The sequence below is a fragment of the Notothenia coriiceps genome, unplaced genomic scaffold, assembly GCF_000735185.1.
Source record: "Notothenia coriiceps isolate Sejong01 unplaced genomic scaffold, NC01 NC01_scaffold00037246, whole genome shotgun sequence".
Taxonomy (NCBI): domain Eukaryota; kingdom Metazoa; phylum Chordata; class Actinopteri; order Perciformes; family Nototheniidae; genus Notothenia; species Notothenia coriiceps.
Window position 1 is genome coordinate 22,967,284 of NW_011369947.1, and position 14,022 is coordinate 22,981,305.

Sequence of the window (14,022 nt, forward strand, 5' to 3'; positions counted from 1 at the left end):
CAACGAAGAAACCCCGAACAAAAGTATCTGGACCAACGGCAATAAAGAGATTCGGCGATGAGGTCTTAAAATGTATGGAAAGGGTCTTAAAAAAGGTCTTAAAAGTTATTACATTTGACTTCAGGATTCCTGCATATTTTTGTTAACATGGGACTGATAGTTATCCTTCACTTCTTCACTAGGCTAAACTTCATGTTACTTTTTATATAGAAAATTCCGGAATGTAATTTAGAACTTAGAAAGTTTTTTCCCCTAATGCTTATTATAAAAGACAGCCAGGCACTCAAGATCTTACATCAATACAGAAACCCACAGGACGGATACAGATACAATGGGACAGTCAAAAGTCAAAATCATTTAATTGAATAGCCCTCCTCTCTGTTTTTATCTATGATGAATACAAAGATAAATATCTTGTTTTCAATTGCTGATTCTCTTTCATTTCACTTTCAGACAGTACTTGAAGTCATACGAGATGAAGACTGCCCTTCTATGATTGTGCCAAGCAGACCTTGTAAGTGAATCTGAATAACTGCACATTCACACATAGCTCATCATTTGTTTGCCAAGCCACTAAAAAGACCAAACATTTTTTTTTCAAATGTATTTCAGTTCTTCAACGGTGCTTCCCCGATTTCATTACGAGAAATGGAACTTTAACTGTAGCCAACCAGACCATCTTCAAAGACGGTGACAATAACAAGAGAAGTGTCAACGACCTTAAAGATGCTGCCAAGTAAGATCTCCTCCCCTCCAACACAATGCTTTATTTCTTGTTATTCAACCAGTTGTGTTGTTCAAACAGAAACGTCACAAACTTTAGATCGCCATGGGCCTTTTTGCTGTTGTAAAAGAATATTCATAAAAAATACCCTGCAAAAGAAGTTGTTCTGAACTCTTAAACTGTCAATAGGGTTGCCAACTTTGCTCCCAGAGAGCTCTGGACAGAAATTACAGGGTAGGACAAGTGGGCATGTCACTGACGTCAATGATGCCCAGCAATGTGTCCAACCACATTCAAAATCATTTGCATGTTTACTGCATGAAAATGCAGCTAACTCACAAGTTCAAGAGCAGAACTTACAGCAGCTGCTATGTAAATATACACTATCAACATGCTAATTGGCTAAAATGGCTTTAAACTTTGGAGAAACAGAGAATTCATGTATTTAAACAAGTGAGCTGATATTATTTACATACATGATCCTGTTTGGCTATAATTCACTTTAGTTTTGCCTGAATGACCGTGAAGGATAATGTGCTTTAATGCTTTTCTCTTTGTAGCCAAGTAACTGCCGTGCAGCAAGGAGAGGAAAGGTCTCAAGAAATGATTTATTTCAGCTTTTTAACTTTGCATCCGCTGTAGCCAGTAGCTTTGTGTAGACTAACCCTTCCTATTCATCTTGAATAATCTGACCCTGCTTCCCTCCACCTGTAGCAGTGAACATGAATTAGAACAGACTCATATAATTGTTTTGTGCAGGGACGTGCACGGAGGGGCTATTGCTCTAAACTGGAAAAAGGGCCTCCCCCTGGAAAAAAAACATAAGACCTTTTGAAAATTATAACTTGTTTTTAATGTAAAAGAAACCAAACGATTATTACATCAACTAGATTGAACAGTAATTCACATCTCAACAAAATAAGCTAAGGCGACTACTAGCATTCAGTGACTTGATTTTAAAAATGAAAACCAGGGACATTTTTTGTTTTGCGGTCCCATATCTCATTAAAATATCTAATGTTAGTAAATATTAAAGACAAAATGGGGACAATTCTGTTCTAATGTAGTTTGACCATCTGTGCAGACATACTGATAAAATAGGGACTCTAACTAATTACCTTAAATAAACTCACTAATGAATGAAACCAGTTCAATACGCATTATTCTTATTCTTATCATTCTTTATGAGCGCAGTAACGGTAAGGTATCTAATTATTTATTTAGTATTCCATAACTTAATAACAGAGATGGTCAAACTAAAGTGGTAGAGACATGGCAGAAATCCTACAATGAAGCGGGACAGTGAACTGTTCACCCGTGAGAGGGCGATCAAGAAAAGAGAGCGAGCGGCCCCGTTGAGGGAGTTTACAGATGAAAAGACACAGAAAGACAGAAGCTCAATAACAAGTAGGCTATGTTTAGGTGTTTTTTTGTAAATAACCGATGGTATCAAGAGGAAGTAAAGTCCCCTGGTTTGTCCCTTATACCCTAACTGCCATGAGACAACTCAAAATCAAGTTTCCAAAATCCGACACTGAGGTGGTCTTAAAGCACCGGCAGATGACAGCGCTGACAAAGTGTGTTTCCCGCAGCGAGACGCTACAATACTAATTGTGGGCTCATCATGTAGATTCGGCCACAACAGAAAAAAGAGAAACAAACTCTCGCTCTCTCTAGAGGGGCAGGTCAGCCAAAAATGCCAAACGGGCCGTTTCCCGGGCAACATTAGCCCGTACCTGTGCACGTCCCTGATTATAAGCATAAATGAATGGAAGGAATAATAAAGAGTGCTTGAGTAAGGTGGAAGTGGAGCAGGCTGATGTGACCGCAGTAGTTACCTTCCTCCAGCAGGGGGCGGCAGTGCAACACTCTGGATGTTAGCGGCACTTTCTTTAATGAACACGAAGAAGCTGCTTCCTCCTGCTGTATGCTCATGCCTGTAGTTGGGAGGTTGGTTTGAAAGCTGTCAGGTAAGAAGATATATTTTTTATTTATTGATAATAATAAACTGTCAATGACTAAATCATCCCTGTTAAGCTGCACTCTCTTGTTCCTCGTGTGAAAACATTAGCTTAGCCGACACGAGCTGCTAGCAGCTATGCTAGGTAAACAACTAGAGGTAGCTTGCAATCAGAATTGTAGACATGCTAACTTTAGCAATAATTAAACAAATCACAACTTTTGTATTTTTTTAACAACTGTATATGACCGCGTTTCCTGTTTGAATATGCTTCTACTCCAGATTAAACATTGGCTGAATGAGACACTAAACCTGTCTTAATAGGAAAGATAAACATGTAGCCTTACCATGTATATAATACTTTATTTTCCCAGGCCTCACTGACAGTAAACATCTCTTTTATAGTAGGCTTACAATGATCAGATGTAAATACAGAATTTTGTTTAATTATTTCCCCACAGCCTTGCAGCTTTTCAGAAAACTTAAATGTGTATGTTTTTCTCAATTGTATTGTTCATAAGCTGCAATTATACATTCATTTGACAAACCTTAAATACATATAATACTGCTTCACCTAAAGTCAGGGTCATACGCACCCTCAAACTGTTAAGGATTATTTTACACAGCAAAGCCACATGTTTATATCTTGATCACAATTTTTTCTATGCTAAAAAAGAGAACAACTTGGGTTTGAGAAACTTTTGTTTCTGACATTTAAAGACCAATAATTGCTCTAAAACATAGTATGCAGATGAACCTAATTACAAATAATATTGTCATTAAAATGTCCAAGGAGTTGTCTTTAAACGTGTTGTTCTTTACGTTCAGACAAGTCTGTGTTCCCTGGTTTCTCTTTTCATTTTTGATACTTTTGGTACTATAATGACTTAATACTTATAGACCAACAGTATTTCAATATGATATAAAAGTAACAAGCTAAATACCTGCTTATTTTTGAAAACATGAGACCAAAAGTTAGAACATACATAACATAACATACAATTAGAGTTAAGATTTGATTTCTTATTTCCTACTGAAATGAAATATTAAACAAAATTAAATTCATATATTGAAATGATGTGCCTTGGAGTGATCTCAACATATTTGTTTTCCAGAGATGAACAGTGAGAATTTCAGCCTGAGTGAGAAGATCGTGTCGACCTCTTACGTTCGACAGGGCAGTCAGGCGCGCCGCAGCCATGAGCAGCTGATCAGACTCTTGCTGGAGCAGGTACCGTCCTCAGCCTCATGTCTCCTTAAGGTCGCTGCAGATTCATCAGCTTCTCTCATTGTGTGTCACAGGGAAAGTGTCCAGAGGAGGGATGGAGTGAGAGCACCGTGGAGCTCTTCCTCAGCGAGCTGGCTGTGATGGACAGTAATAACTTCCTGGGAAACTGCGGGGTCGGAGAGAGGGAGGGCCGCGTGGCCTCCAGCCTCGTGGCCAGGAGACACTACAGGTTCAAGTTTGACATCTGTATAATGTTGTGTCCAATGTGAAAATACACATATTTTTACAAGATGGATTTAGGTAGATTGAATTAGGTCTCTAAATTTGTATTGCTAATTTTATGCCACACAACATTTGATCCCAGTAATATAGCTTTGTGAGGCAGATATTGATGTGACTTAATACAATTTGGTCGTTATCAGGGTTCTCTTTATTTTTATAAAAATAGCAAAGTCATTGAATTAATTGATCTCAAATTAGGTCCCGATTCGTATTAAATTGTCTTAAAATAATCCCTTTTTTAAAAGTATTTTAGTTGCTCAGATATGGGAAGTACGATTTTATGATGTTTTCTTTCGGTCATTGCCTTCTAAAATCTGAAAAAAGGGGGACAGGTATTTACAGGCAGTTGATAGGGAATTAACTCAGTCAACATCTGTTTAAAATATATAACGTTATGCCGATCCGGATAAAGTTGCCTGTAAAATTATTGGGGGGGAATAAAAAAAAAAAGTGTTGAATTGAGCTTCCTTCATGCTGTGGGAAACCTACATGATGAGGCTCCTAATTATATTAGTTATTTAAGAGTTTCAACCAAATAAGGCTGTATATTTAAGTGTTAAAAACATCTTAATTGTGCCTAGCCAACAATAACACTGTAAACGTACTCATGTATGATAAGTTCACATTGCCCATACTAATAACGCTTGGGCTCTACTCAATATAGTACTGAAAACGATCAGAAATACAACTCTTCTCTAGTGTCCAGTGAATGTTGAACGCTTCCTGTTTGTTTTGAAGGTTGATCCATGGCATCGGTCGGTCAGGTGACATCGCTGCCGTCCAGCCCAAAGCTGCAGGGTCCAGTCTGCTCAACAAGCTCACCAACTCCGTGGTGTTGGACATCTTAAAGCTCTCAGGTGTGTATTTATTATGAAAAGTACTTTGCAAGAAAATTGAATATTTGTATCAAGGAATGTGTTTTATTTTTGTTATGTTGACGCCACTGAAAGATGTGCTTAGACTGGGCAAAAAACAGATGAAGTCATGCACTTGCATTCATTTATTGGATGTTTATTATGCTTTGTGGGTGGGACCTCTTTTGCCGTGTCATCGCCATTCATCTATTTGCAACAAAAGAAAAAATAATAAAATTGTTTACTAGAGCACAAAGTAAATACAAAAATAAAATTAACCTTTGCGCTAGGATTCAGTTTACAGTACAAAAAAAATACATTTGTATAACCATGCGTTGCTCCTCAGGTGTCCGGAGTGTGGCCAGCTGCTTTGTAGTTCCCTTGGCAACAGGAATGAGCTTGACTCTGTGCTTCCTGACCCTTCGCCACCGAAGACCCAAAGCTCGCTACATCATTTGGCCTCGCATCGACCAGAAGTCCTGTTTCAAAGCCATGATCACAGCAGGTGCAAATCCCATCAGTCACCCTCACTTCCTGCTCACACAGACAGAAATATGGCAGCAGATGGCCCTTTCTTGGGGGAATATATCTGAAATGGTGCCATGTGAAGCATATTTGTTGAAGTATGTGATGGCAGACACAATCTCTGCACTTTCTGTTGGCATTTTCTCCCCGATGCTAGTTAGACATGTGCTCCTTCCTCATAACATCATCACAGGGCTTCCTCCGCCTCCTGCTCTTACTTCCCTGTTTCCTCAGGATTTGAACCGGTGGTGGTGGAGAACGTTCTGGAGGGCGATGAGCTGCGGACAGACCTGGAAGCAGTTGAGCGCAAGATCGAGGAGCTCGGAGCCGAGAACATCCTGTGTGTTCATTCAACTACTTCCTGCTTCGCCCCGCGGGTCCCCGACAGGTGAATAATGTTCCTTCGCAGCCTTTCACCTACTCCACACTGAAGGCCTTAGCCTAGATTTCCCGCTTGCTGACAGTTTTTGGATTGCAGCCAATGAGAGCGCGACAGAATTGGGGGTAACCTTGGGAAGGGGAAGCCTGGTACAACAGGAAGTACTAAGAAATAATTCATTTTTAACACTCGTATAATGTGAATAGTATCCTATGTTTACATTTTTACAATTTACTTGGTCTAATATAGTGTATACCAACTTATCTACATGTTTATATATTGTTCCATTTGATTGATACACCCTATACATATGTATGTGTCACTGTTGATAAGTATATTTTACTCTTAATGTTTATTTTCTAATTCATTTTATTTTTAATTAATGCTCAAGCCCTTGTTTACGCTGCTATGACAAATTAACTAGCCAAATTCGGATCAAAAGTCAATTAATTCTGATGATTTGTTATGATCTTGTCCTATAGGCTGGAGGAGCTGTCCATTCTGTGTGCCAAACAGAACATTCCCCACATTGTGAACAATGCATACGGAGTGCAATCGTCTAAATGCATGCACCTCATCCAACAGGTGGGTTCCACACACTATATCGCTTGTAATTGGCCCTCATATGCACTTGACCCGTTGGTGACAGTTTGGTGTTGGCTGTCTGTCCTTAGGGGGCTCGTGTCGGAAGAATTGACGCCTTTGTGCAGAGCTTGGACAAGAACTTCATGGTTCCAGTAGGTGGCGCCATCATCGCAGGCTTCGACGAGTCCTTCGTACAGGAGATCAGCCAGATGTACCCAGGTGAGTCAAGTGGGATTTCTTTTTTTTCACGATTTATTTATTGCAAAACGTTTCCTCTGAATGATAAGCACAATGACATCATTTACAATCTAGAGGAATGAGGGATATGAACTCAGTTATTTGGGAGGGAATTTCTTTTGAATCAGAACAAAAGCATTCTCTGACATATGAGTTCACAGAAACAAAAACAAATATTATAATCAGACATTTTAAAATATTTGTTGTATTTCTATACCCAACTGCTTTTCAAACTGATAACTTTTTATCAGTTTCTTAACCTTTTTATCTATAAATGTTGACTTTTGGATCTTACAATGCTTTTGAGTTATTTTAAATGTTTGATTTGACGACACTGGTAAAAATGTTTTGCGAATAGTATAATATAAATAAGATTACTGTAGCCTCATTTTTATCTGCAGCTGTGCACACACACTGTCTTTTAAACATGATGAGTAGTCCTACAAAAGAAAGCTGCACAGCATTTAATTGTGGACTTACAATTTGAATGTCAAATGTATTAATTAAGCTTTAAAGTATTTGGTTTAGCCCTGATATTTTGTCAGGGATTTGAAAAAAACCTCATGTGATGCTTTACCTTTACGGCCACCAGTGCTTACTTTGTGCTCAAGGTTAATATGAGGAGTGGATATCTCTACCTATAATCAGTTACTGTGTGCACAAAGTCACTTGTTGTCCTCTTTTGTCCAGGTCGAGCGTCCGCCTCTCCTTCCCTGGACGTCCTCATCACCCTCCTCACCCTGGGAGCCAGCGGCTACAAGAAGCTCCTGTCAGAGAGGAAGGTGAGAGCGTGCACACATCAGCCCACAACACCACATTTATTTAATCATGTCTTTCAGGCGGAGTTTCATATCTGCAGGATGCTTCCATGTTTTTAACTTGTGTATGAGGCGTTGGGAAAGCGAGATTAGAAGGAAAGGGAAATAAATGTAATTATTAATATAAAAATCAGTCATATTCCAGATGGTGTGATTAAAAACAACATGGATTGGTAGAAGGAAAATACTGCGGCAATGTCAGCCTGACTATGTTTCTGTGTGTGTGCTGTGTCAACATCTCTCCCCGGAAAACTGAAGAGAACAGGCTTACATAAGGTTGTATTTTAATCTGCAGTGATCCACTCTCTATGATTCTGTGTGTGTGTGTGTGTGTGTGTGTGGTGTGTGTTGTGTGGTGTGTGTGTGTGTGTGGTGTCGTGTGTGGATGTCGTGTGTGTGTGTGTGTGGTGTGTGTGTGTGTGTGTGTGTGCTTACATAAGTTGTATTGAATTGCAGTGGATCACTCTCTCTGACTTCCGTGTGTCTGTGTGTGTGTGTGTGTGTGTGTGTGTGTGTGTGTGTGTGTGTGTGTGTGTGTGTGTGTGTGTGTGTGTGTGTGTGTGTGTGTACCTGCATTCTGACTGAGGAAAGAGACTTTGAACTTGAGCGAGTCAGTGTAAAGGGAGGCGTGTGCTATAGCAGGATGAAATTGATCCAGAAGTTTCAGGAAACATCCCCTGGTGGCTCCCCCGTTTAAAGCAGGCTTTTCTCACAATGCAGCATCCCCCCTCTTAAAACAGGAATCACTGCAGCACTCTCACACCTCCGAACTGCTCCTCCACAAACTGCACATGTGACTTTATCTGTTTTATGTTGATGCTCAAACCTCGGTAAGAAGCAGAAACAAATGACTCTTAAATCTGCATCAACGGTCAAGAAAACAAGTAATCACCATCTGTTCATGAAACCCAAAGATGACACAACTACAAGATGTCCTACGACCCCCACAATGCCCTCTGCGGGAAAGCGTAGCAGAAATATACATTTAAGGAAATACCTCAGGCCTCTCGGATGACCCGAAGCCATCAACGCTTATTGATTTCCCTCGCTCCACATTATTTATAATTAATATCTAGGACGCGTTTTCCATAGTGTCTGCAGAAGTGAGTGATTTCCCCACATCCCCCACATGCTTTAAATAATTCAGACTTTTCATCTGATAATTTACAGACTCATGTAACCGTTAGGGTAGAAATTGCAAAGAACCAGCAGATGATGTGTTTTTTTTAGGTAGGATGTGGTTTAGTCAACACACACACACACACTCACACACACACTCACACACACTCACACACACACACACACACTCACACACACTCACACACACACACACACACACACACACACACACACGCATAGATACACACACATATACACACATATACACACACATACACACACACACACACACACACACACACACACACACACACACACACACACACACACACACACACACACACACACACACACACACACTCNNNNTGCTTTAAATAATTCAGACTTTTCATCTGATAATTTACAGACTCATGTAACCGTTAGGGTAGAAATTGCAAAGAACCAGCAGATGATGTGTTTTTTTTAGGTAGGATGTGGTTTAGTCAACACACACACACACACACACACACACACACACACACACACACACACACACAGTTATTGTCTGCAGAGTCGTGGCCGTGCACTCCCTCCTCTGCAGGGGTAAGAAAGTCGTCCATTGTTGCTAGAGAACAAGGGACACTTGGAGACACTTGTGTTTGACTCTTGACAGAAAATATTTTCCTTCTTGGTGCTTTCGAATTAGAATAGTATGAGTCAGCAAAGTACGCAGCAGACACACACACACACACGCTGTAGCAGAGAGCAGATGCTTTAATATGCGACGCTTCGCTGGGGAAGCCAGCAACAGAAACACTGATTTGTTGTTGTGCAGCTCCTCTTCATGTCCTGGCATCATAACATCTGTGTACTCCACCTTTTATCCAGAGCCACACACACTGCATCGAGAATCAAACACTTCATCATATTTCAAACATGTAGGTGTTAGAATCACTGGATTAAAGCATGTGTTCCTCCTCTCCTGCCTCTCTGGAGACAGGGGGGAGATAAGGGAGGGGGTCTGGACATGGACCAGTCTGCTTGTCGGTAGGTTTTGCTTGATTGGCAATAAAACCGAGGCTGCTGCTGCTAAAATAAGACTCTGGCAGAGTTTTCTATTTATAGCTCTTTTGTATGGCCCCCCTTCTACTTCTATGTCTCCATGCCTCTCTCTGTGTACGCATGTCCTGCAGGAGATTTATTTGCTGCTGGCTCAGGAGCTGAAGAGTCTCGCCTCTGCACACGGGGAGAGGCTGCTGCACACCCCACATAACCCCATTTCCCTGGGTAAGCTGCATGCACAGGCATCATGTATACACACTATTTAGTCCATACATTTTGGGTTTTTTCAATGGTGAAAGCTTCATTTTCTGAACTTATATTAGGGCTGCAAGAAATGATTGCTCATCATTTGATCTATAAAATGTCAGAAAAATGAAAAATGCCCATCCTAGTTTCTCAAAATCCAAAGGTCTTTGGATGGTCCGTGTCCATTGTCAGATCAGAACTCAAATATATTCTTAAATTTAAACGGAGGAAAGCAGGAGATCTCCATATTTGGGAGGCTGAAAACTGCATTTTCTTACATTATTAGCATGAAAAATGGCTATCAATCGAATATCTAAATAGTTGCCAATAGCTTTTTTTTTTTAATTAAAGCATCTGTAACATAAGCACATTCTTTTATTTCATCTGTAGTGTGTAGTTTTTTATATTTTGATGCATTTTCACTCTTTAACATGGCTGTGAGTTTCTTGAAAAGCACTCGATAAATCCAATGTATTTTACAGTATAATCAGTGTTTGTGTGTTGGGTGTGGCACCTCTCTTCCCCCCCCTACCCCCCAGCCATGTCTCTGGATGGTCTCCAGGCGGAGAGCAACGGGGCGGTGACTCAGCTGGGCTCCATGCTGTTCACCCGGCAAGTGTCAGGAGCCAGGTAAGAACCATAGGCTGTATTTAGGTATGGACACTTTAAAGGGGCCACAATCTGGCCTGGAAAGGGGAACATGGGGAGGGGAGTGAAAACAAGAGGGTGTGGAGGTTAGGCAAAAATAGGTCTGTGTGCCTGAGCTGTGCAGCAATCGGCCGGATGGATCTGCTGAATCTCAGGGAACAGCAACCCCTTTAGAAGATTACACCGCCCATCCTAATTTCCTGGGATGTTTCCATCACGGAGCGCCGTTGTCTCCACTGGAGCCCCGGGCACAAACACTGACACCATGTTAGGGTCTGTTCTTTTGTTGCCTCAAAGCTGCAAAAGAAATTCTTTTTCTCAATTTTCCCCCTCGATGGACAAAGCTTGGGAGCCCATCTAAATATTTAAAATATCCAGAATGAATGATTTATTTGGGTCATTATTTCATGCTGTGTTTTGAATGCACTCAGGGTTCAATAGCGTTAAAACGAAAAAGTCTCCACACATACAGACCAAGGGGAAATATTCAATATTCCGAAATCAGAGTGCAGAGCTTAATCTGTTATCCTTGAATCTGAGTAGCAAATGAGATGCATTGATATTTCAAATGTATGCTCCAATGACACACTTTAATCTTTATAATGCATTGCAGGATATGATACAAGGGAGCTGGCTTTTTTAACATCAACCATGTGCAACATATTAAGAGCTCTGTATCATATGAATGCATTTCTTCTCCATAATGGTCTCAGATCTGCTTGCTTACAAATCAAATTCACCATACTATAAATTCAACACAAATCCTAAAATCACAGCACACCAAAACATCATCAATGACAAATTCTTGAAAGCACCGCTTCCCAAATGTTGACCGAGTAGTAAAGAATGGAGTTAGATTACATATATTTAGTTTTCTAATGACTAGTTTACTGTAGCTAATGTTTTTGTTGACTAACTAATGTACCTCCTTCATTACAAGGGATATTACCACTCTCCAATAAAGTCAAATAACTTGATTTAAAATAAGTATTTGTCTGTCAAGTGAACAGCTTCAGCTTTAGCCAGGTCGTAGTCATAAAAAAAGGAATTCCCGGACATGCCAAATAACATTCTTGTTCCACATTATCCTCGTTTTCCACCCTTGTCTGTAGGGTAATACCGCTGGGCAAGGAGCAGACCATCAGCGGACACGTGTTCCGAGGCTTCATGTCTCACTCCGATGCTTACCCGTGTCCGTACCTTAACGCTGCCTCAGCTGTGGGCATCACGCGGGAGGACGTGACCCTGTGCATGAAAAGGCTGGAAAAGTGCCTGAAGACCCTGAAGAAAGAGAAAAAGGTGGCGAAAAGTAGCTCCCCCGTACTTCCACCGTGCCAGGAGGACACCACTGGAGAATGACTATAATAAGAAAACTGAGTTCTTCTAACTGTGAGATCTTCTTCTTCACCTCGTCTGAACTTTGTGTTTTGAAAGGCGGATGGATTATCAATCCAGATATTGTAATGAGGTCAAAGACTGGAGCTCAGCAGCTGGTGTGGAAACTTCCTCCAGGTGTTCATTGAAACAAAAGTGACTCGGGCTGATGTCACTGATTAATTCCCTCCTCTGTGAACGTGTCATAATTAGTATATATTTTAAGGACGCTAAATGCATACAAATGCTTCTCAGGAGCTTGTGGTTGTTTGTGAACACTTGCATTTTCTGTTTATGTTGAAATTTTTTTTAATTTCTAATGGCATTTGGACTCAAAATAGCTTGAAGATGAACAAGGGGCTTTACTTTGTGTGTCATTTCTCTTAATTAAAACCGTCCCAAGTCTCCCCAGTGCAATGGAATGTAATTACCCGTGGTTCCTCTCTGCTAATGTTAGCAGACACAGGCATGCTTTATGTGCCTTCTGCCTTTGGAAATGCATTAGGCCTTTCCAACTATTGACATATGAAACAAAATCGCTTGATAATGCAGTATGTTGCAGCATGTCTTCTGCAGTGTGATGTAATGTGATATAAAAACCGTCGAGCCATTATCTCCATTTGAAGCCGGTGAATTTAATCGGCTCTTTTACTTTCAGGCAGCAGAAAACAATATAATGAACAGATAATTGATTTAGTTCAGCAAACATGGATCACTGCTGTGTGGAGTAAAGCAAATGTTCACCAAACCTGCTATTAAGAATTTAAGATGCGTGTAGGTAAGTACAGTTACATGTGTTGGGACTTTACAAAAGGCTATACACACAGCCATAAAAATATCTAAAATAATGTACCTTAAATTGTTTTAGTTTGTCTAAGAATTAAGGCTAGTTTTGTTTACTATAAACAATCCATAGGGTCTTTGTAATTCATTTACTTTTGCCTGGTGTGAGAACAGAACCACTTAATATGTTTTACACATGACTTTCGTGTGTTACTTCTGTAATGTCAATATGTTCATGAAGTTAAAGCAGTCTTTAGTGTTTGCTAGCTTAAGTTTCAGTTTATCAGAAAAAGGTAAGTTTAGATTTTGAGGAAGGTACATATCCAAAGAAAATACATGAACTGTGCAGGATTTCGTTGATATGGAAATCAAACTCAAATTCTTCACTGAGAGGAAAACGTGTCACCTGCATTAGTTGGCAAACATACAGTAAGCTCTGATCTGAAAAGCTTACTTTAAAAGCATTTTGTGTTTCCTCTAATAACCCTGATCAGTAGTTCTTGCTGCGTCAGTGCCGGGCCCAGGTGTGCTTTAGATAGCAAAGTATACATTCAGCACACGCCGCTTTTTAAACTGTAGTTGTTAATGCAGGTCTGATGCATGTGCAGCAGCCCATCAGCCCTGGGAGAGTGGACTGAAGTCAGATAGATGAAGCTGCTGGATCAGCACACTTTCAATGTTCCCAGGCTGTAACCATTAATACAATAGAGGGGGGGTGCTCCAGCAGTACTCCTAAAAACACAGAAGAAGCATTATAAAAACAGCTTTTAGTTTTTTGTGGTAGTAAATGTCGTCAGTCAGGATGAAAGAATCCTGAATTGTAGGACTGATCCTGAATCAGTGCATCAGCTGCCTGGCTCTCTGTATGCAGAGCTGTTGTGCAAATGTTGCTCTCCTGATTGTTTTTGTCTTTTTCTCTCCCGTCACCAGTTTGCAGGGTTTCCCATCTTTTGCTGACGTTGCAGGGATACTGAGGGAGAGAGTCAGACACATTGTTTTGTGCAGGCCAGTTTTAAAGGAACCCCCCTTCTATTGATCAAGCCTGCTGCAGTGTGTAAATCAGAAAAGAGCTGCCACTAAGAGACCTGCACACGGCATCACAGTCTGTTTTGCATGCAAGCCATCTATCAGTGGCAAGCATTGCACGAAGGAAACAGCTGATGTAAAACAAACACGAGAGATCATGAAGAAAACAGGACACATTATGACAACACAAGTA

The 14,022-nt window shown here is 40.5% G+C and overlaps 1 protein-coding gene and 1 long non-coding RNA gene across 3 annotated transcripts; both read left to right on the forward strand.

Annotated features, from left to right (window-relative positions):
* Window positions 1-447: 447 nt before the first annotated feature.
* LOC104966102 (uncharacterized) lies at window positions 448-1,328 on the forward strand. Of its 2 annotated transcripts, none has more exons than XR_800618.1 (3): window positions 448-514; window positions 613-736; window positions 1,285-1,328. It is a non-coding gene; the product is annotated as an uncharacterized lncRNA (long non-coding RNA). The 2 variants fall into 2 exon arrangements; XR_800619.1 differs by lacking the exon at window positions 1,285-1,328 and adding an exon at window positions 914-958.
* A 1,284-nt stretch (window positions 1,329-2,612) lies between these two features.
* sepsecs (Sep (O-phosphoserine) tRNA:Sec (selenocysteine) tRNA synthase) lies at window positions 2,613-12,633 on the forward strand. Its single transcript, XM_010795240.1, has 12 exons — window positions 2,613-2,694; window positions 3,800-3,915; window positions 3,987-4,141; window positions 4,933-5,051; window positions 5,395-5,553; window positions 5,808-5,961; window positions 6,435-6,537; window positions 6,627-6,756; window positions 7,465-7,556; window positions 9,884-9,977; window positions 10,538-10,628; window positions 11,759-12,633. The coding sequence occupies exons 2-12, from the start codon at window positions 3,802-3,804 to the stop codon at window positions 12,003-12,005; spliced, it is 1,458 nt and encodes a 485-aa protein (XP_010793542.1). The 5' UTR covers window positions 2,613-2,694; window positions 3,800-3,801; the 3' UTR covers window positions 12,006-12,633.
* Window positions 12,634-14,022: the final 1,389 nt, after the last annotated feature.